The sequence below is a fragment of the Pleurodeles waltl genome, chromosome 11 (genome assembly GCF_031143425.1).
Source record: "Pleurodeles waltl isolate 20211129_DDA chromosome 11, aPleWal1.hap1.20221129, whole genome shotgun sequence".
In the NCBI taxonomy this organism is placed as follows: Eukaryota; Metazoa; Chordata; class Amphibia; order Caudata; family Salamandridae; genus Pleurodeles; species Pleurodeles waltl.
Window position 1 is genome coordinate 138,856,207 of NC_090450.1, and position 24,561 is coordinate 138,880,767.

At 42.6% G+C, this 24,561-nt stretch overlaps 1 protein-coding gene across 4 annotated transcripts in view; it reads left to right on the forward strand.

Moving 5' to 3' along the window:
* Positions 1-24,561, forward strand: part of VEPH1 (ventricular zone expressed PH domain containing 1) — a 1,200,547-nt gene that overhangs the window by 1,122,037 nt on the left and 53,949 nt on the right. For all 4 annotated transcript variants that reach the window (XM_069213278.1, XM_069213279.1, XM_069213280.1 and 1 more), the window contains one exon: positions 12,914-13,050. In XM_069213278.1, coding sequence (XP_069069379.1) covers positions 12,914-13,050 — 137 coding nt within the window. The remainder of the gene's footprint in view (positions 1-12,913; positions 13,051-24,561) is intronic.

Consider the following 24,561-nt stretch of genomic DNA (forward strand, 5'->3'; position numbering starts at 1 on the left):
GCAATGTTGTGATTTTTTAGGCGCAAGACAGGTGATGCATCGGTATTTGCAGGCGTTGCATTACTTTTTTCAACACAGTGGTTATTCCCTCTCAGATAAAGTCCTTGATGGCCCTGAGACTTCTTAAGAGGTTGCAAGCTCAGTCCAAACCCTTCGAGAGCTCTTGTGGGGGAAGGCAGAAGTCCTTCCAGCAGAGTCAGGGGCAGCAGGGTAACAAGCAGGAGAGCAATCCTTCCAGAAAAGCAGTCCAGATGGGTCCTTTGCGCAGCAAGGCTGTCCCTCTGACAGAGTCCAGTTGTAGGTCCAGAAGTGTCTGATTTGAGGGGTCACAGACCCGGTGTATATATACCCAAATGTGCCTTTGAAGTGGAGGAAACTTCAAAGAGTAGTTTTGAAGTACACCAGTTCCCCTTTCAACTGAGTCCTGCCTGCCAGGAGATCAGTGGGAGATTATCAGTCCTTTGTGTGAGGTCAGGCCCCTTTCATTTGAAGTGTAAAGGAGAGCCCCTCCACCCTTCCTGCCCAGGAAGATGCAGATGAATGCAAATGCAGCTGTGTGTATTAGGTTTATGGCTGTCTGGGTAGAATGCACGAGGGGAGCTGTCATACAGCACAGACCAGGGAGCACACAGAGCAGTAAGCACAGAGAAAAGCCTACTTTCTCAAAAGTGGCATTTCTGAAATTGTAATGTTACATCCAACTTCACCAGTAAACAGGATTTCTCACTACCATTCCAACCACACCAAACATCACAATGCCACTCCTCTCAAATCAGAAATTACCACTCAAAAGTAATTAAGGGAATTTCAAATGCTAGCCCAAGTGTCTGATGTAATGGACTGCCAGTGGAGGAGATGATGTTGAATTCTCCTTCCAACTGGGCAAGCATGGTCCTACAGAACCAAACTGGAGAAAGCAGCTCCCGGGGGCTGAGTGGCAGATGACTTTTGGCTTCCCGACTCACTAGGTCTCAAGACACCAAGCCCATGTCCTCGCATAGCTTGGGAAGCTTGCACAGAACGGTGGCTGGCATAGGGCTGGCGTGGTATGCCCCTTCCGTGGCCAAGAAAAGGGCAAGAGGCAGACGATGGATAAGGGGTCACCAAATGGCCCAAGGATTTGGCAACAGCCTTAGATTCCTTAAGGGGCTCCAGCGCTGAGTCTGCCTTCTTGCCAAACAAATGAATCCTGTTAACAGGCATGTACATAAGATTTTCCTGGACGGCCCCCAAAAAGCCAGATGCCGTAAAGCCACCATCAACACAACTGCTCTGCCAAGCAAGTCAGTCATATCCAAACCACATCGAATTATGAACTTCGCTGTGTCCCTCCCAACATTTACTGCTTGGGAGAGTATGGGCTGGGCCTCCACTGGAACATGAGGCAGCACATGCACAACCATATCCCATATGTTGTGTGAGAAAAGGCCCAATAAGCAGAAGGTGTTCACCGACCTCAATGCCAGGCTGGTGGAGGAAAAGATCTTCTTCCCAGGCTGATCCAGCCTCTTGGATTCCCTGTCCCGGGGAACACAAGGGAACACTCCGTGGGAAGTGGAGGCTTGGACTACCAAACTCTCAGGGGTGGGGTGCTGGCTGAGGATACTAGGGTCGCCTTGTACAGGGCGATGGCGGCTGGCAATCGTCCTATTTACAGGAGCCTCTGTGCTGGCTTGGACCAAGTTCCCAGCAGGACGTCAGTAAATGCTTCATTAAAGTCTGGACTGCGCTAACCAGTGCAGAAGGAAAAGAATTGACAGTGCATGCCTGAGTGGCACCTATATAGATGACTACGAAGTCACATCTGGTGGTGCTACCAATGCACGCGGAACCATACTGAGCCACCTGACAGCGCATGCAGGGGTATTGCTCAAGCAAAAGTTTCCAGATCCAATTTGATGCCGGAGGAAATTCAAATGTAAGGAATATGCAGCTAGAAGTCTCTATCATATTCCTATTTTATGAAAGGAAAGTCAATTTTGGCCTCAGGACCCATCCCCCAGGGCCCAACCATATATACAATGGTGCCCAAGGCACCCATGAAAATCTATAGGACCATGAGGGGAGTCTCAAGGCCCCTGAGGTCCCACTGGCTCCAGTCTCCTGCGGGAGCCAGCACTGCTCCTGTATGCTGGGAGCTGCTTTAAATAGCAGCTCGATGCGTGGGAAAGCAATGTTTTCATCTCTGTTAGCATGTTAGTGGGCAGGGAAAGAGATGAAAACTCCGCTTTCAGCAAGCGGGAGCCGTTTGACAGCTCCCACTTGATGGGAGCAGAGTTATGTTGGATTTTGCTTGGGGGGAGCTATCAGTTCCTACAAAGCAAAAGCAAACAGCTACCTCCTGAGGGTGGCCAATTCAGGAGTTAGCAGGAGCCAGCCCTGGGGGACAGTGGTCCCCAGGACCATTTATGGCTCCAGAAGGGGGCCCTCCTTATGTTGTATTTGCCCCAGGGAAGTGGCAGTCCCCTTCACACATTTGAATCCCTTGCTCTGGGGTGGAAGTGGTCCCTGGGGCACAGGGGGCGCTGTGCAGGCTCCCCGCATACATTTGAATTCCTTTACCTGGGAGGTGGTGGCCCCGGTGCAGGGATGCCACAAAGGGCCCTGCATATATTTGAATTGATTGCCCTGGGGAGGTAGCGGTCCCCGAGGCACGGCAGGGGCACGTGCCCCCCACACCTACTATAAAAAGTTAGCCCCATGGAAGTGGCAGTCCCCAGGACCCCCCTAACACAGTATTACTCTTTTGCCCTAGGGAGATGGTGGCCCTATGAATATTTTCAAATCATATCCCCAGGGAGGTGGTGGTTCAAAGGGCAGCTAAAAGCCCTAGGAAGGTGGCCCCATTCACCCGATGGCCGAAGCATTAAGTAACACGGGAGACTGTGTTTTTTTTAAACTCATGGAGAAATCTGCAGTTCCAGCGGTGGATTTCTCCATTATTCTAAAAAAAAAAAAAACGCTTTTTAGTGTTGCGGCGTTCCACGGGGACTCTGGACCAAGGTTAGGGTGATAGGGTAAACATATCCTGCCGCTTTTTCTATTTTTTTTACTTTTCTTTGGGACTTGGCTGAAGCCGAGTCCCAAAATAGCTGCCAACACTACTTGTTTGAAGTGTTGGCAGCCAATCAGATCTCAGCAGGAGATCTCCCTGGATCCACGGCCCTAGATATATGATTTTCTTTTCCCTTTAATATCTCAAAAACTACTGAATGGATTTACACCAAATGTTTAAAAAGCATAATCTGCTGACAAAAAAGCTACCTTTATGCCAAATTTGATGCAATTTCATCCAGTGATTCAAGCAGCAGTCATGTCCAAAATTCCAGTCGGAATTAGCATGGGAAAAGCAGTTTGTTGGACCCCCTTTTTCTCGGCCCCCACTTGACGGATCACCCTGAAACTTTTTGGGCACACTTTTTTTGGACAAATTTATGAAGATTCATCAAACGGTGCCAAAGATATAGGCAAGTCAAAAAATAAATGCTTTTTTAATGGAAACTAGGTCCTATCTATAACTACCTACTGATAATGTATATATTACCTAGTGGCAGTCGCCACTAGGTAATTATTTTTAGGACCTAGTTTCTATATAAAAAGTGTTTTTTTACTTCTCTATGTCTTTGGCGCCGCTCGACGAATCTTAACAAAGCTTTCCAAAACATTCGCCGGTCACGTCAGCTGCTGTCTGGAAAGTTTCAGGGTGATCTGTCCAGGGAGGGCCAAGCAAAAGGGGGGGGTCCCAAACAGGTTTTCCCCTTTCATTTTTCCATATGGATTTTGAACAGCAATAGCGCCAAAACTACTGGACGCAATGACACTAATTTTGGCAGAAAGGTAGGTCCTGGTCCAGAAAGTGCCTTTTTTTGTTTTGATATAATTCCGTTCAGTGGTTTTTGAGAAATTAAGGGAAAAACAAATGAGTATATATAGGGACATGAAGGATTTGCGACCCCTCCTGATCTCGTGCTGGGATATGATTGGCTGATAACACTTTAACAAGAATGCCGTTGAAGTGTTGTCAGCCATCTTGGAGTCCCAGAAAAAATGGGAAAAAAAAAACAAAAAGAAAAGGGGCCAGGGTACGAACACCCTGACCCCTTAGCTTTGGTGGTGGGGTCCCAAAGGGACCACTCCTGGGCTAAAAAGCATTTTTTATTTATTTTACGGATGGAGTCACAGTGGATGTTAGATATATTTAATATAATATATTTAATTATTAAAAATGAAAACAATTAAAGTAAACATATATATTTTTGAACAAAATGTGCTACATATTAAATAACATTTTGAAAAGTTACAAAGGGAGGGTGGAGTTTATATTAAAATCCTTTACATACTTTTAAAGAATAAAATAACTTAATATTTTCACAACGCTTTCCCTTAGGCAGAGATTAGCACAGTTACTAGAAGGAAGTTTACACTTCTAATACAGGACACTACACTCCGAGTAGAGACATGCAAGTCTGGAACTAGGTGTAAATCTACAAAGAGAAATTGGTGACTAACAAAAGAGTGTGGAGTTACATCTAGGTATAGTAGTAAGTATATACTGATTAAATATATATATATATATATATATATATATATATATATATATATATATATATATACTTATACGTAGTAATAAACCCCTAAATGTTTACATGTACCCTAATGGGAGAGTTAGTACTTGCAACAGTAGTTGTATAAACTTTGTCCAGCCTAGAGGCTCTGACACCATAATGGATAACCAATTCTTCCAGCTAAGTATTTCAATCGTCAGTTCTACATCTGGTCATGCAGGTAGCCATAAGCATAAGCTCCTGATGTAATAAAGGCAATCATATTCTCATAGGTTTGGGATTGCTTCAGTTTCATACATTTAAATGTGCCTCATTTGTGGGTTGCCAATGGGACTAAAGACCTAAACCATCTCCTGTGTGGGATGCTGAGGGAATACATTTTACATTTGGCCCTATACATAGGTATAGTGAGCCCACCCCAATGATCAATCCTGAGAGAAATGTGAAGGTGCTACGTTCCAGTCTCATATAAATGCATCAGTTATGTTGCTTTGGGGGATGACATGGCTCACTGAATGTAGTGCAAAAATCTGGTCAGAACAAAACCACATCTGTCAGTAAGAGGCCCGGACTTTGTAAAAGAAGTGGGGTAAGCTAAATTGTTTGTAATTCACCAATGCTTTTCACAGAATAAAACTAAAATCTTATTATCTCTTCAGCACATTGACTTTTGTATTGACTTTACTTGGCAGCGATATACTATGTGGCCATATCTTCTCTTTCACAGAAAAAGAAAATATACTGTAGGTAACACATAGCCCTTTGTCTTTGTTGTTGAACATAATGGAGAATTTAGGATGTGCATTTGTTACTGGGCTGTATACTGGCTCACCGTTAACCCTTTCCTGTGATCATCTGTGATCAGGGGAAGAAGCCTCCAATTAAACAAAGATGGTTCTTCACTCAGCAGATCAACTGGTAAAATAGGTTAAATGAATGAAGAGACACGTCTTGACCAACCCACTTTTATTCAAACACCATTCATGAAATCTGCCAGCAGCATTACATTTTTTTAAATAATGAAGTACTCATGAATGACTGGATGTTCATATAGTAGAAGACATTGAGGACATATTGATGTGTTCCCATTCTAAGACTGAGTACATTCACAATTTGATGTCCTATCATATCCAAGAGGACACCACTTCTATGCCCTGTGAGAAATGCACATTCAATTTTAATACCACTGACCATTTAAGCTTTGTGTGCGTTCTCTTATGGAATACAAATGGAGAATAAAAAAGCTGGAGCAATATTGACCTTACCTTTATCTACAATTTTAACTAATGCCTAGCGCTTTTAAGGATCTTTAAACTTTTACCATAAGGTGTTTCATAAAGGTTCTTCCAAAATGTCCCCCAATCCTAGTTTCCTCTAGAAGGGAGTGGAGTTATTTTGGAACTAGAAGCTAAAGCAGATTTCTTCAAACTAAATACCAAGATTGTGTCTTGATTCTAGTTCGTATTAGTTCCAGAACCTTTTCTATGTCAACATGAAATTTGAGTATTGTATTGGGGCTATTCTCTTCCATCAAAACCCAGAGACTAGGCATCTTCACTCAAGAAGCTAACCTCGCGATATTCAACTACATTATGGCCAATTAAGAATTACTTCAGGATAAGCCAGCCTCAGGGTATGGTAGCCTTAGGGTAGTTAGACACTACCTCCTGCTTGATAGACAGGCAGTATAGAGTTTAGGTGATCATAGGAACTTAACATTCTTTGAATCAGCAGGGGCACACTAATTATGGTGGATGCTTTTCTTCAACAATTAGGATTTTATAATCTCTCTTTGACCTGAAGTGAAAAACGATGAACTGAACACTTTGTCCAACCACTTAGATCTAGGTTTGAGGCAAGGTAAGGCCCCAGAGCAACTACTTTTACCCAGAGCACTTTATTGGGGTACTTGACCAACCCACTCATATTTAACAGCCCAAGAAACTCACCAGTACTGAATCGAACTACGAGCTGGCCATAAACTCTCCACCAACAGTAGATGTCCTTGCATGGTGGGATCTGCCCTTTTTACAGTATACCACACAAGGACTCGTAAATTAGCGTTATATTGGGGTTATAATTCAAAAGTAGCCCCTCATCCTAGAGTATTGAAAAAACAAAATTGTTTGCAAGCTCTTTTTGGTGCCAACGATTACATCTGATAGACAAAAATACGTTCAAATATACAGAATTTGTGCCAGACAAAAACGACAGACAAAAAACTGCCATTTACCTCAACCAATTGGCTTACCAGGATAACGATGGGTGTCTAGGAATTGTTCAGTGAAGATGCCATGTCGCAAAGGCTTTATTTTTCAACTCTGCCGCAAAATAGGACATTTACCCTTGTTGCCTAATACCACTGCCCTTGCTTCAGTATTCTTGCAACTTAGTATTTGTCGTCACAGTTTCCTTCTCACTATGATCAAAATCAGGGTTATTTTTGTTTTCATAATTTTGGTGACCCCCACCAATCGTGTCAGGGTAGAGATTATTGTAAGAAACCTCCAAGATTATCAGAGTCAATATTTTTGTGATTTACTCCCAGGCTGTTGGAGCTCTCCCAATATAGCGGTCTCATTTCAACAAGGGCAGCTGTTTCGGTGGAACAGAGTACAGCCTGCCAGAGTCTACATGACCCCCTTACTCCTCCCTGTGCGTTATTTGTACAGGTAGATGCAGGTGCATTTTAGTGTGCTGTGTGAGAAATAGGGATGATGGCTGAGGGGGTGAAACCCTGCTGAAGTAACAGGCACAATCCATATCAGGGTGAATCACTAAAGTCACTCAATTAGCCTGCACTTACCCTTCTGAGAACTAGGTACAAAAGCAGGCTTAACTTAGCGCAATGTGTAAAGTATTTCTGCAGCACACAAAGAGTAAATAAAGAGAAAACACAACACAAGGAAAATCCCACACCAATTTAGAAAAATAGAGTAAATTCTAATAAATTATTTGAGGCCAAATTGATACAAATCTAATCAGTGGAACCAGTGATGTGCAATTAAAACAAATTATGTAAAAATAGTGCCTAAAAGCACAAAGCACCAACTGTGATTAGCTGGTCACGCCAGACTGGCACAAAGTCACAAGCTCAGGTGACCATGATGGAGCGTTGGCCAAATACCAGGACCAAGCTAGTCCTGCTGAGAAATTAACCTTAAATCGTAGTTGCAGAGCTACCAAGATCCTGTGTCACTCAGCGGTGATTCCGATGAGCTCTGAGAGCTGCGATGTGGGCTTGCATCAAAGCTGCACTGTGCTGCTTCAGTTCTAATGGGAGGCTGCAGGATCTGTGTCAAAGATGTGTCGCGCAGTAGTGGTTCCTACAACTGAGTAGGCTGCGTGTAGACTTGTGTCGAGGCTACATCACGATGCATCGTTTCCAATGTGGTGCAGCGAAGAGCTGAATTGGGTTTGTGTCATGCTGCGTCAGTTCTGATGAGATCACAGCTGGTCTGGTAGAGCACCTTGAGCCCCACTTACATAGGTCCAGGACTGAAGGAACATCACTTGGGTGGTTTAGGACTCACAGCAAACAGAGTCCAGGTGCAGAGTTCAAGATGGTTGGAGCCTTTTCTGTCAGTGAGGCTCTGATCAGGACAGCCAACTAGCCCTTGGAGCCACTCTGATGGTCCTGGGCTTAAGGTGCAGGTCCAGTCAGGCAGCAGGACAGCAGATTAGCAGGACAGAAGGGAAGTTCTTCTTGCAGCAGAGTGCCACAGCAGTCCATTTTCTGAGTCTTCCACAGTTCCAGAACAGATCTGAAGAGTTGGGTCTGAGGGTATACTATTTATACCTTGTGCTCGCACAGAAGAGGGAGAGACTTCTAGAGACCCCCCTTTTCAGAGAATTTCCTTCCTCCCTGCTCTGGCCTCAGTTTGTCTGGGGACATAAATATTATTGTGAAACACGTTATGAGTGTGCTGAGGCAGAGTCTTTGTGATGTACAGTTATGGTAGTGACAGCTCAGCTTCTCTATCAAATAAAGAGATGGCTCTTCCTGCCAACATCTAGTCTCTCTTTGTTTTACTGCCTGAGTGGAATGAGCAAGGACCAACTACTAACTACACCTAGTCACAGGCAGAAGGCACCAAATGGTTGAGACAAGAAAATGCCAACCTTCTAAAAGTGACATTTTCAGAATTGTGACTTCAAATCCAACGTTAGAATTAAAGAGCGTTTTTTAAGTTACAATTCTGTAGACAACAAACTTGATATTCCTACCTGCTCCCATTTGAAAGGTATCATAATTAATGTAATAAGCTAACCCAATAGTATCCCATGGAAGAGATAGGCTTCACAGTAGTGAAAACAAATTTAGGAGTGTTTCTATGACAGGACATGTACAACATTTTTATTGCAATGCACCCAGCCCTAGGTGCTGCTTAGGGCGTACCTTAGGCACAAATTACATGTATTAAAAAAGGAAGTTGTAGGCTTGGCAAAAGGGCCAAGACAAATTGGCAGCTTAAAACTGCTGGCAGGCTGCAATGGTAATGAGATGTTTTAAAGGGCTACTTACATGGGTGGCACAATCACTGCTGCAGGTTCACTGGTAGCATTTATTTACAGACCCTGGGTTTATCATATGTCACTTTACTATGGTCCTATACGTAAATGAATAAGGGTTTAGAAATTGAGTTACTGGTTGAGTGGAATAAAACTATACTCAAGCAGCAACCACAATTCGTCTTAGGGTAAAGTCACAAGGGAACCCTAAATTAACCTATTCTCAACCCACAGGCAGCTTGGAATTGAGCAGTCAGGCTTAACTCAGTAGCAATCTGTAAAGTAAAGTGCAAATGCTTTAAACAGCAAAACAGTGAAAACACACCACAAAATGATCCCATAACCGAGCTAGAAAAATGTTGAATAAATAAAACATGGCCAAAACAGCATAAAACAAATATCAGTAGATCCATAGATATGCAATTTTAAAGATATCAGTGTAAATAGTGCCAAAATGCCCAAAGCGCCAACTGCGGATATCTGAACATATTTGACCATAAGAAAGTGAGCGGTTCAGAAGGCCATGATGGAAAGTGGGCCAGCTACAGGGACTCAGTTAGGCCCGCTGAACAGTGTACCTTAATTCCTGGTTTGAAGAGCTTTGCAATGAACCGTGTCAAAGAGATGTCATGCAGCTGAAGCAATGCACCAACTCTGTGAAGCAGCCAGGCTGCGATTCGAGGACCTGCATCGTCTTTAGGATTCCGTCAATGAGGGCTTGCAATGTGAAGTCCGGCATCGAGGGTGTATTGGCCAATCGAGGTGATGTGTCAGCTACCAGGAGATGCGAGGCTGTGATGCAGTCTGGAGTTGTTGTTGAGGTTGCTGTCGATGAGGGCTGCGAGGGCCTGCACCGTGGGTGGTAGAGCAGCAGAAGGTGTTCTGATGTGAGGAGACGGGCTGCGATGTGGGTCTTTGTGGCAGTTCCGATCCACGCAGTAGCGGTGATGCGTCAGTTCTGCTCAGGGTTGCGCCGTGCTACAAAGGAGATAAGTTGGCTCTGTCTGGATCCAAAGAGTCTGACAGAGCACCTTAGGCCCACTTCCAAGGGTCCAGGACTCGGGTAGTACCACTTGGCAGGGTAGACTCACAGATGGCAGAGTCCAGGTGCAGATGTAAAGTTCCCCTTGAAGTCACTCTTGGGTTCTGGATTCAAGAGATGCAGGTCCAGCCCTTCTCACCCAGGCTAGATGGCAGCAGACAACTGGTCGGTACTGCAAGGCAGCAGTCCAGCAAGGCAGTAGTCTGGCAGGGCAGCATTCCAGCACAGCTGCAGTCCTTCAGCAGCACAGTAGTCCTCTTGGCAGAGTATCCAAAGGTCCACAAGTGTACTGTAGAGTTGGTGGCTAAGGTCCAATATTTATACACAGTTGTGCCTTTGAATTCCGGGAGATGATTCTATGGGTAGTCCTGCCTTCCCTGTCCTGGCTCCAGACAACTACAGGTAGCATGCAGCCCTTTATGTGGAGGTAGGACACAGCCTATACAAGTGTAAGTAGGGCTGGGCCTAGCTCTGTCCCCCTCCTATCCTGCCAGTGATTGCCACTCCAGGCACACGTAAGCTCTCTATTGTGTGTGGCTGTCTAGGAGAAATACACAAAGCCCAGCTGTCAATGAAACCCTTTCAAGTGACCCAGAGACAGGCTACATGCACTAAAAGGATAAGGCAGGAAAATGGCAATTTTCTGAAAGATGCATTTTTAAAATTGCAACTCAAAATCTGACTTCACCATATGTTAGGATTTTTCATTACAATTCCAAAGACACCAAACATGAACTGTGAAGCTGCTCCTATTTGGAAATTACAGCTTATTAAATGTAATAAGGTAACTCCAATGTTATACTATTGGAGAGGTAGGCCTTGCAGTAGTGAAAAGCAAATGTAAGAGGTTTTCCCTACCAGGGCATATAAAACTGAAAAGTATATGTTCTACTTTTTTAAAAATACTGCACCCTACCCTATGGGCTGTCCAGGGCCTACCTTTGGGGTGACATATATAATAAATAGGGAGTTGGGCCTGCAAAAATGTCTATTTTGCCAGATCAAAACGGGCAGTTGAAAAAAACATACACAGACTGCAATGACAGGCCTGAGACATGTTTAAAGGGCTACGTCAGTGGGTGGCAGAATCAGTGCTGCAGGCCCACTAATAGCATTTAATTTACTGGCCCTGGGTACCTGTATTACTACTTTACTAGGTTCTTGCAAGTAAATGAATTATGTCAATTGGATGTAAGCCAATTCTACCATGTTTAGAAGAGAGACCACAAGCACTTTAGCACTGGTTACTATTGGTAAATTGGACAGAGTCCTAAGGCAAGCAAAAATGAAGTCAGCAAAAAGTGGAGGGTAAAAGTTAAAAGTTTTGGGGGACCCTGCAAAGAAGGCCTGGCCAACAAATGCCAATCAGGTGTAAGCCAACTTTACCATGTGTTAGGGAGTGATCACAAACACTTTTGCACTGCTAGCGTTATTAAAGTGCACATAGACCTAAAACAAAAACAAGTTCAGCAAAAATAGCAGTGATGAAGGCAAAATGTTTTGGGGAATACCACGCTAAGGCTGGGGGTATAACAACCTGGACTTATTTTTCCATCTCAAATGAAAAGGAGACTGCTAGAGGTAGGGCATGCCGGGTGATGAAAGACCAAAACAAGATAGAACCTTTTATATTCAGCAGCACCGGCATTCTGAAGTAATGCATCTGCATGTATTTTTTTCACAAATTAAGCAATGTCTCTGAGAGGAGTGAAGCTCTAATTATTTCCACGGAGGCAAAGGGGAACAGTATAGGGATACAAACAAACATGCATGTTTATGAGTGTTTTTACTCTTTCAAGGCTAACCCCATCATGGAGCGCACACTCCTCACAACTTGCTTGGGAATTACACATGTGTAAAATGATGTGCTTGTTGGGTAATACTTAATGACAGTAAAGGGTTTTTGACGTTAAGGCCTCCTTTTGTGAATTCTTTCCACTAGTTATTCCAGCCACTTGCTTTTGTTAGTCTGAGGTATAAGCACCAATGCTTTTTGAACATGGGCATGCATCATTAGGGGGTTTCCAGGGGTCGCAACTGCGATATATATATGTGTGTGTGTAAGTAAGGTCAAATGGCGTGCGATGTACGTCTCCTACCCCTGACATTTCGATGAATTGATCTTAACGTTTTTGAACCGGGCTACAGGTGTCTCTAAACATTTATTTTTATATATACTTGTAAATGTACTCAATATTATAAATGTAATATTTGTACATTTGTTGCCATGCACATCTAAAATGCAAAATCCATTCGGCGAGTAAATGTACCACTACCTCACAAAATTAATCAATTTTGCTTACATACTGCTTTAGACCTAGAATTAAGATTGCAAAAGTGCACATTCAAAGAGCCTGTCGTTTTTCACTGAAATGAACTTGTTTTGGCACAGTTAAATACACCATATTGTATATTAGTGTCAAGTACAAGTAGAAAGGAAAAATAAAGTAGATAATTATCTTATGGTGGTAGATTTTCCAGGCTCAGAATCGTCTTGGCTCATTTAGCAGAGCAAATGTAAATGTTTTAATAATCATCAACATCTTTCTTTAGAAACGTAGAGTTGATAATTTAAAAAAAATATTTATGCACTTTGTATTGATCTGTTTATTCGATTTTCATTGTTTTACTTTATGACATAAATCAATGTACAGTTTCGGTAAACTCCTTTTAAATAACTTTGTTTGCAAGATTTTTAGTATATGTTTGTATGTCAGCGACCCGAAAAAATAATTAATTTGCTTCCCGTTTAAATACCAGTAAATGCATTAGGTCACGTTTGCTGTCTTTTCAGTTGTACATCAAGGAGGGCAGCCTTTGATTGAAGGGAAGCTTAAAGAAAAGCAGATCCGATGGAAATTCATCAAACGGTGGAAAACACGCTACTTTACCCTGGCAGGCAACCAGCTTTTCTTTCGTAAAGGAAAATCTGTAAGTTAGTTATAGAATACTAATTACATGTATTACCTACCTTCTTCTTGATTATAGTTAAGGTTTTAATGATTTCCTTCTTTCTGCAAATTCCTTTATGTTTTCTCTGCCAAGGATTTGTTGGCCGAGTTTTATCAGTAAGAATTGCAACATACATTTAAATAAAAGTAGGCCAATGGACCAAAGACATGAAATTAGTGCGATACCATGCAACACCTAAACAGTGCATGAAATATATCACGATATAAAACTTATTAGTCCTGGGATTTGTGTTTCTTGCACGTAGGTATTATAAAAACAGGTAAATATTTCTTTTTATACACACATCCTCACAGTGTTTCAAGCTGATTGTCACCAGTTCCATTTCACAAGACCGCTCCATCTGTTAGTAGATACATATTGATGGAGTGGAAGAGTCCAAGTTAGATCTTCAGTGCCTGCTTTCATGAAGGATGTACTGCGCTTAAATGGCCCATGTCCCTTTTAGGCTCGGCGAGGGCTGATCGCGGTGCTGCCAAGGAGAGAGGTTAAAGTCTCATGAAGAGGCCTTTCTTCACATTGATTTTGATAGCTGCAATAGTCTTTGCTTAAATAGGTGCAAAGATGTGAGTCAAAAAAAGTGTCATGTTAACACAATATTTTAGGGGTCAAATCAGGTAGATCTCCTGAGCCCAAAAAGGAAACTGACTTTTTTGGAGAAAAGGAAAACTGGCAGTTGTCTCCCACTTCTCCCATTGAATCATGCTCTAGTGCAGTAGGGGGTGTTAGGAGGGCAGGCAAACCTGTCAGAGAATCTCTAACATCTATAGGTGTGTTAACGCGTCCCTTTATGACTAATTTACTCATTTTGGGACTCGTTTTAGGCCAATGAATCTTTTGACCCTGATTGAAGACACCTTGGGGTGAGATAGCTAATTAGCATGTCAATCAATATATCAATAATGTCAAAGTTCACAGTAATACGACAATTCAAATTAATCAAAGGCATTTAATAGAACTCGCAAACCACCATGACCTTTCAGTCATGAATAACCACACCAGTTTTGTATGATTTTGTGAAGTTTATTCCCTATTGATTACAATTCTACTAGCAGGTTTATTAGTCTCAAAACCAAGAAACACATTAGCTTAGTCACAATATGGTAATTCTGATAAGATTTCATCAAGTCAGGAATCACAAACATTAGAAAATAACACGGCGTTAGCATAGGTAATCTTTAGCAGAGTATCATCATAATGTTATTCAACAAAGCACAGATTTGGTCATTTGTCTATTTGCGTCAGTTTAGTAAACTCCTCTCCTAACCTCGAATTAGCATTAGCATGTTGGGCTTCATGCAAAACAATTTAGTAACACCAATTTAGAAAACATCTAGCTATGGTCTCTGTCAAAAGAAGCAGTTGGTACCTAGAAAGGAAAATCAAACAGACAATTACAATTCATTGTCATATAGTTACCCTCCGTATTTGGGTCAGCACTCAGGTTCGGTCTTCGTCCTCAGGACATCAGTTGGTTCGCCATCAGGAATTTCAGCAATCGGAGAAAAAGGGGCACTTCCCTCATAAGGAGGTAAAGTGTAAACAGGCAATATAAGGCAAGAATGGTTTTAAGAACCAAACAGCAAAGTCTTTTATGCAGAGTGACAAAGTGTCTGGGTCATAGCAAATCGCATCAGCATCTCCCCTAACTCTCTCCTATTCTCTCCTGTTCTCTAGTCTAATTTACTTTCTGGTGTCAAGGGTTTTTATCCCATTTACATTGTACATTCCCCTAACATTTGGTTGGACAAGGGGTTGCACGCCACTATCTTTATCCAATTGTCTTCAAATTAGCTCATCAAATTTGTCATCCCATAACAGTTCTCACGTATTTTATTGGTCCTTATGATTTACGTCTTCAGCGGATGGAATGTCCGGTATGATTTCATAGTCTTGTGGTCCTTTGCACATTTTCAGTCAGTGGCTCCATTGTTTGTACCGGTTTAGGCGACCTTGTACCTGCTACTAATCTACCCTGTTGCATTCAGCTAAAATGTTTCTACAAGCAAGTCGAATTTCATGAGAACAGATCTACTACAGTTACATTCAGCTTCTAGTTTGGAGAAAACAAGAGTTCTTGTCCTTCAGCCAGTCAGAACACTGCACGTAAAAAAAAACACATTTAATGTGAGAGTCAGGCAGCTCAGCCTCGACCCATGCTAGCTAAGGCCTAATAATTTATTAGCAAAAGCCTTTACTTATCCCCATTATTAATATTATAAATCATATCATAATATAATATTTCAACATTATTATTCAATTTCATTAGTCCCCGTATATGTTGGTGGCCACTCCCTGTGGGCACATTTCAAGCGCACGTTATAGCAAAATACATAAATAAATTTTCTATGCAGCATTATTACACATTAGTTCACAAACATTTCATGTTAATATTGATTATATAAGCTACGCTCTCTCAGTCCCTCCTCTGATGACACTTGTCATCACACAAACCTTTCCCTTCTTAACCTTTCACTTTCCGCATTATGCGCATTTCAACATCTTCCCCTTTGTGTGAGCTTTCCCAAATTTCATTAAACATTTTCTCCCTTTCATTTTCTTCATTTATTTTGTTTTGCCAAATTTCTTTTAATTCTTTCATTAACTTTACATGATAACTATAATCCCAATAAACAAATCAGAACAATCAATAAACCCCCTAATATTTTTGCAAGAACCCCATTCCAAATATTACTAAACCAATTCCCTACTCTGGTAATTCCTTTCCCAACTTTCTCCCAAACTCCAGGTTCCTTCAGCTCCTTCAAATCTGCACTATCTCTTGTTAAGTTAGTAAGCATACCTCTAATCTTTTTGCTGTTATCTGGTATGAACGCACAACAATGGCGCTCATTAAGCATTTTACAGACTCCGCCACTCTTTGCTAAAAGAATGTCTAAAGCAAGTCGGTTTTGAAGAGTCATAGCTCTTTCCGAAGCAAGTTCAGTATCCATCAGGAGTATAGCCCCTGTGAAGTTTGTCAGCATGTTATCCACAATAGTAGACAACTTGCGAATCTTTAAGGAGTTTAGAATAACTCCTACTGAAGGAATTATGGCTCCAAATATGTCACCAACGACAGCAGCCGTTGCCTATCTCTTTTGTCTAGTGTGTTGTAATTCAGACTTTTTAGGAATTTGCTTTAAGTCATCAATCTGGTAAATCTTGGGAAAAACTATTCCCAAATAACATGTCACATACCATCCTTTAGGAAGACAGTAATAAGCATTAAGTCCACATATATAATAGATCCCAGGGATCGCTGGATCCTGTCCATTTAACATAAATGTCCATTTACTCTGAAACAAAAACACATGCCTGCATTCACTCGTTCCCACAAATAAAGTGTCATGCTCAGATTTCGGCCTATATATACAAAGCCTACCTACATGTAATGTGTCTATAGCTAACTTGCCCTGTGTCTTTATAGCAGTGTAAGCATAATCATCTGCAAGCGTGCGTTTTTCTAATCCTTTTTCTAGTCTTTCCTTTAATGCCTTTCATCTATCATCAGTGTGATCTAAGAAGCTCTTCTCTACAGGCAGTAAGTAGGTTAAATTATTGCGGTGTGCATAAGCTGTTCCAAATGTCAGTATCGGCTCAAAGAAACCCCTAACTAATTTTATGCTGTGTTCTTTAGCTAATTTATTTAGAAACTCAATAACGGGCACAAAGGAAAATACTACATCTAAGTTAGAATACAAGTATTGCACATGCTCTTGATTATAGAATCTTGTAAACAGCAAACTACAGCTTATCCCGTACGTAAGTGGCAGACTATGGTATGTAACTCCTTCTTGTACTGACGAAGGATGCTTTGTGCACACATAACAATTCTTTGCATCCATTGTGTGTCGACATACTCATTCAGCAAGCGATAGAAGACATTAGTAGATAGTTCCCCTTTTGAGTTAGTTCCCTCATGCAAGTATTTTGCATCCTGCTCAAACTTCTCCCATGGTGTTAGTGTAGCAGTCTCAGGTTTTGAAGCATTGTTAGTCGCTTTCTTATCCATCAATGGCATTCCCACAATCACACCTATAATTATTATTGCACATACAATACCTAGAATAAAACTCAACCAACCACACATCTTACCTTTTTTACTCTTACTTTTAGGGTAACTCATGATCTGTAAAGAAACAGATAGCAGAATAATACAAAGCAAAACAATCAACTTGAGCACGATATAAAGCTCTCTTTTTTTTTTTTTCTTCTAGTGCAAAAAGTCTCTCTGCGAGTATTTACAGCGGTTCACTCATTCCAGGACCCCTTTGTCAAATCAGGTTAGCAGCTGTCATAATCAGTTTTCAGAGTCAATTCAGGTTAACAGTGTCACATCCGGTAATTTATCAGTCTCTTTTCTCAGCTTTTCAGCTTTCGATTTTAATTTCAATATTTTAACACAGTCTCTTTCTAGAGTTGAATTCAGGTGCTGTAGAATTGACCTGGTACTTCTGGATCAAAACAGAATGCCAAGAATTCCTGTTGCCATTCAGCTGTTGTTGCATATGCTCATTCAGGACCTGCGTACCTTCTGTTTGCGCCTCTTTTTCTTTTCAGTTTGCGTTCACTTTGTAACTCTCCTTCACTGAGATCTTCTTTTCTGGTTGTGTCAACTTCTTCCTCTATTGTATTGCAAGGGACCACTTTCTCTCCTGCAGCTTGTGGCTTCGGCCAGTTATCTCCTTTATGTGTTTTCTTCCTGCCTGGCCCATCAGAACATTGAACAGTGCCCTCCTCTTGTGCTATGGTGTTTTCTCTTGATGGACCTGCAAGCGGCTCAGGAGGAGTCAGTGCAATTTGACCTCCCTCTGCTTCTTCCCCTTCGCCTTCAGGGTCTGTTACGGGTTCAACTCTCCTGCTAAATGGACCACCAGCTCTCCCAACGTGGCTCATATTCACCACCGTCCCTTTCCCTGCATTCATCTGTTGACAGATGATGCACCTGTGACAGATAACCTCTGCAGCTTGTCTGAATTCTGAATTAAACCAATCGATTTTGAACAACCTGATCATTGCGTCTCTACCTATATGGGCTTGGCCATGATAGAACCTCGCAAACTGTGACAGAAGACTGTTTGGCAAAACCATTTTCCCCTCCTCTGAGACCCATAAGTCATCAGGTCTTTGTACACAGTGCATTCTCTGCCAGGAGCTTTTCTCTTCTTTGCCAGCACGTCCATGCAGTGATTTTAGCTCATCTAATGTGTCAACCACCGTTAATGCAAAATTCAAACATGTTTAATTCTCAGTTTCAGGTATCAATTCCCACTGATCTAGGAACGATATACAGTTCAATGCGCAAAACCTTGCGACTTGATCTGCATAGCCGTTTCACATTGACACAAAGTCTTGTGACTTAACATGAGCATTGCATTTCACCACGGCAATTTCAAGAGGTAACTGTATCGCATGCAACAAATCCTTAATCTTTTCGCCATTTTTCACTGGTGAAATAGAAGAGGTCATGAAACCCCTCTGAGACCATAGTTGGCCGAAATCATGTACAATTCCAAATCCGTATCTACTGTCAGTATAGATAGTGGCTTTCAGGTTTTCAGCTGCGTGGCATGTCTTAGTAAGGGCAATTAATTCAGCCACTTGAGCAGAGTACACTCTTTCGAGCCCGAAGCTTCTAAAATACTGGTGATTGTACACACGGCATTTCCATCTCTCAGTACTCCTACTGAGTCTCTCAAGCATGAACCATCAACAAACATAATGTAGTCATTTTCTTCCAATTGGGTATCTTTGATGTCAGGTCTTGGTTTGGTGCATAGTTCTGTTAGCTCAAGACAATCATGTTCTACTTCCTCAGCATCATTAATGTCTGGATTTTCAATAGGAAGCAAGGTTGCCGGGTTCAATACAGTACATCTCTTGAGGGACACATTTAGAGACCCCAGTATAATGGTCTCGTATTTAGTCAACCTAGCATTTGTCATATGCTGTGTCTTAGTTCGGGTTAACAGAATTCCAACCGAAAGAGGAACCATTACTGTTAAGGGATGTCCCATCACTATGCCTTCACACTGTGTGAGGCTTTGACCAACTGCTGCAACTGCACGCAAACAACCCGGTAAGGCTGCTGCGACTGGGTCCAATGTAGCTGAAAAATATGCTACTGGGCGGTTTGCACCTCCATGGACCTGTGTTAAAACAGACAAAGAACATGCATCACGTTACTGGCAAAACAGTATAAAAGGCTTCGTATAATCAGGCATATCTAAAGCTGGTGCCCTACACATACATTTTCTCAATTCCATGAATGCCTTAATCTCTTTCTCGGACAAGGTTATGTAAACCGGGTCATCCTGAATTTCCTTGCCTGTCAGTTTCACCAATGGTTTAGAGATAATCGAGAATTTGGGAATCCACTGACGACAGTAGCCCACCATTGCCAAAAACATTCTGACATCTCTCTTGGTTGTCGGGGATTCATCTGCAGTATGGCTGTCACTCTTTCTTTGGATATTTTTCTTGACCCTTTCTCAATCAGGTGACCTAAGTACTTCACCTCTCTCTGACAGTAGTGCAGCTTCTTTGGGGACACTTTATGTCCGTTCTTTTCCAAATGGTTCAGCAAGGCAATTGTGTCATACCTGCAGTCGTCTTTTGTTCTGGACGCAATTAACAAATCATCAATATACTGCACTAGAGTTGAACTGAAAGGCAGTTCTAGCGACTCCAAGTCCTTCTTCAATATCTGATTGAAGATGGAAGGTGACTCAGAAAACCCTTTAGAAATACTGCACCAACTGTACACCTTATCCAGAAATTTGAAACTGAATAGAAATTGGCTATCCTCATGAAGAGGCACCGAAAAGAATGCTTGAGACAAGTCCACAACTGTGAACCACTCTGCATCACATGGAACCTGAAACATGATCACTGCTGGATTTGGCACTAAGGGGCAGCATTTTACCACAATCTCATTTATTTTCCTCAAGTCCTGCACAATTCGAACCTTCCCACAAGGCTTTTTCAAACCCATTATTGATGAATTACACGGGCTGCTCAGCACTTCTTTCAGAACCCCTTGCTTCACAAAGTCTGCAATTATTTGCGCTACTTGAATGAGGATATCTTGTGCCATGTGGTACTGCGGCACCTTGGGAAACACTGCATTCGGCTTTACCTGTACTTTGACCGGTTCTACTCCTTTTATTAGTCCCACTTCCTTTCCAGTCAGGTCCCACACTTTCTCTGTCACTGTCCCCTGCAACTCAGGTGGTAAGTCTGTCACTGTAAGCATTGGGAATAAGGTTATTAAAGGGTATTCCTGATTTGCAATCTCCGTTTCTAACTCTGAAAATTGTCCATCGTCCCCTTCCTCATCACTGTTTGTCTGGACCTCAATCCCTTAATTGGAACAGGTAATCGAACATCTCGTTTTGCACAGTAAGTCTCTTCCCAGTAGGGATACGGGACTCGAATCACAGACTACAAATTTATGTAATCCCTGGAAGTTGCCAATTTTAACTTGGACCGGATGTGTAATTGGGTTTGTCAAGAACTGATTTGCTACTCCCACCACTCTTATGGTACGCCCTGAAAGTGGCAATTTCGGAACCTCTGCACTTCTGACTGTAGAGCGTGTAGCTCCTGTATCAACTAGGAACGAAACCTTATGACCCATCACCTTTCCCTCTGATCTACTTCTAGGGACGCTACAAGCCTGCACTCCTCACTGTCTGAACAATCATCCGACCATTCATCGTTTATTCCATCCTCACCACGCAATGGAAACTGCTGTACTTTTTTATTTTGACTCATCGTTTGGCCTGTGACCTGTTGAGGAAGCATCACCTGTTGCTGTCCCATTGGAGCTAATGGTATCTCCATTTGCTGTCTAGGTACCATGGGAATCTCCTGTTGTGCCTGTTGGATCTGTGTTTGTTGGACACGCGGTATTTGCATTTGCTGCATGGGCTGTAACCCCTGCATCTGTACCATGTTATTCTGGAAGTTCTGATTTTGACCCCTGATTTTGGAACCCCACACATTTTGAAAGGTACCGATATCATTGCTTTGTTGAACAACACAATCCTGCACCACCATTGGGCATTCCCGCTTCCAATGCCCCACGCCCCTGCACGCATGACATGATGACACCTACTTCATCCCCTGCACATCATTCTGAACCACAACAGTATTCAGGTCTGGACCACGATTGACAAAACCTCGACCTCTTGGTTGTGCCTGAAACATGCCATTCCCTTGAGGTTGCTGTTGTACCACCTGTTGTATTCCATTCCCCTGCATCCCTGCTTGCGCTGCCTTAATCTGCATCACCATCACCTTCTCTTTCAACTTTCTCTGCTTCAACTCAATCTCGTCATTACAGTATTTTGCATACTGCAACACCTCATCAATCGGCTTTGCTTGCCAACAGATCAAATGATTCTTACTCATCTGGCTAATCTCTGGTCTCAGCCCTTCAACAAACCTGAACACAAGATGATTCATGTCTTTCGGCTCAATGACCTCAGTATCACTGTAATGTTTGAATGCCTTCAACAATCTCTCATAGTAGGCATGAACCGATTCTTTGGCCTCCTGTGATGTTCGATCGATTTTCTGCCAATCAGTTACTTTCGGCGACACTTTCTGCTTCAAAAACTCAATCACTTTATGATAATACTTCATCACCTCCTCGGACGGTGCTCCAGTCACCTTATCCCTCGCCGGTTCCTGTGTCGGACAGTCCACACCTCTCTTGCACTCAAGCCATAAGTCAGGTGGAACTATAATCTCAAACAGGGTATTCAAGTCCTCCCAGAGACATTTTGCCAGCTTCACAAATCTGTCCGTCTGCTGGTACCATTCTATTGGCTTCTCCCTCAACCTGGGATAATCGTTTGTGAATGACAGGTTGTCTCCCTTAGACCATGGCACATGGACTAGAATCCCTCCGGCTGTTTCTCTCATTGGTAACATTTTTATTGTTCCAGTGTCCGGTGCAGCTTTAGCCTGCTTTGGTTCCGGACCATCTCCTTTCTCTTTATCTCTTTTCTTTGCCCATCTGCCTTCCCATTTTTCTAAAGCTCCCCAAATTTGAGCACTTTGCAGTATTTCTTAAAGATGCGCTTTCATTCCGGTAGACCTCATGTGATCAAAATCTTTAGAGTCGAAATCTAATCTATAGCTTCTTTTCAAATGTTTAGTATTCTCAATATCAATGTTGTATTTATCCGCCAAGTTTGCCAACCTCTGATGCACCTTACTCACTTCTTTAGTGATTTTGGGGCACAGATACCTTAATTCTGCTTCTGTGTATGACTCTAATCGGTTCACTCCCATTGTTCCTTCCACTAGTTCCATGGCTTCTACACCCAGTCTCACAAAATTCAGGTATTCTTCCCTTTCTGACTTCTCTGCAGTCCCTGCAGTAGTTTGTGAAGCGTTGAGCTTTTCTAACCACTCATTCAACTGTTGCGCGGAAAAGCCTTGCAATGAAATGTTTCCTGACTGCATCAATGGTGCCTGTGACGTATTAGCACTCATTACCTGTGGGGATAGCACACCTAACCCTGCTTGCCTCATCGTTTCCAAAGGAGCCCCAATCGGACTAAGGTCCAACAAAGACCTGAGTCCTTCTGCTGTCTGTTCTCTTGGTGTCATTAGTTGGGGAGTTCCTGTGAACCCTCCTCTTATTGCCTCTTGGGTCATTACTCCCTGATCACACATGCCAGGCTTACCCTGCGCATACAGCGGTACTGGTCGACCGACAGTAATCGGCAATGATATAGCGGCTGGTGACTGTCCAGGTCCCAAGCCCTGTGGAGCATTAACTCCCATAGCTCGATTCATCATGGGTACTGTAGTTACTGACTGCGGTCCTGCAACTCCACTGTAACTCAGAACCATCTGTTGCTGCGGTTGGGGCAGCAATTGCGGAGTTGGCTCAATCTGCACTAACTTTGATCTTGTGTATATCGGATCAGGCGGCACCATCAGACTTGTATTTGTCTCTAGTACTGGAACATCTGGATAAATCCTTTGAATCTGTGGCAGCTGCAATTGTATCTGTGTCTCTGGCGCAGTGGGTACACTGACACCATTCTGTATCAAAACTGTATCACTTGTCTGCACTGTACTTGAGACGCCCTTACTCTGGGCTGGTTCTTCAGAGCTCACACCAGTGCTCTGTGCATTATCATTTATGGCATATGGTGGCGGACGATCATGTAAAAACTGATTAAGAAATTCTTCGTCGTCTGAATCATCTTCATTTACCAAAGACCTCTGAGTCTCCTTTGACTTGCTAGAGCCCTTGTCTGTCTTACAGGTGGCTTTCTTTCCCTGTGTCTCATCTTCTTGTGTTATTGCTGGAAACAATTTAAGTCCGTCAACTATTCCTCTTCTCCACATCCTGCTCTCATTGTCCCATCTAGCCTCCGCTAAAGTCTTTTCTGACCTTTTCATTCTTCTTTCAAATTTTTGCTGTCTTTGCCGTATGGCCATTAAATACCAGACTGTTAATGCCTCATACTGGGCTGGTCTAGGAGGCGGCTTTTGTACACTTAACATCCACCTTAAGTTCTCCAAAATTCTAGTATTGAACGTTCCATGCTCTGGAAACGCTAAACATTCCTCCTTCTCTGTTAATTTGCGCCACTGCTTCATCCAAAGACATGGCGCGACTCCCTTTTCTTCCATTACAATATATGCTGGAGTACCCTCAGGAGGTGTAGGCTCTCCTTCACTCACCATAATATATGTATCTCCCTTCCAAGCACTCTTTAAAGCCTTGAAAAACTTCATTTTTGCAGCTTTTATTTTGTTTAAAATCTAATCAGAAAGTGACTTTTAATTCCCAGAACGCTCTTCACCCACTTTTCTCAACCTATTGCCTCTCACGGACGGCTGCCAATCCGTGCGCGACCCCTCTCAGCAACTGACCTATCCCAGCGCGGCACCACTGACGTCACACTCACACACACTGCAACTGACAAAATCTTGCGGCTTGTCCTCTTTACATACAAACGAATGCAATATATTGCGAGCACCTTTAACAACAAAACACAAATTTGCCGGTTTACTATAGGAAGGGTAACACAATCGCTTCAGAACTTTACAGAGATTTCACTTGAAGCCTCGGCCGCTACTCTCTCCTTCTCAGCTCCCGCACTCGCAAGCAGAATTCGACCCGCAAATCCTACTCTCGACTTGTCAATGGTTTGTTCTAGTGCACTTTAGAACTTGCCAAATCTCCATCAAAGGTTTCACTCACACAATTTGACTCAAACCCGACTTGTCAACCACGCCCGATTGACCTATTAAATGGCACAAATTACAACATAAACCCAAGTGTCTCCTACACTTGTCAATATACTCCGGAGTCTTGGACCATGACGGGTCCGTACATCACCAACAACCACGTGGTAATACGACAATTCAAATTAATCAAAGACATTCAATAGAACCCGCAAACCACCATGACCTTTCAGTCATGAATAACCACAC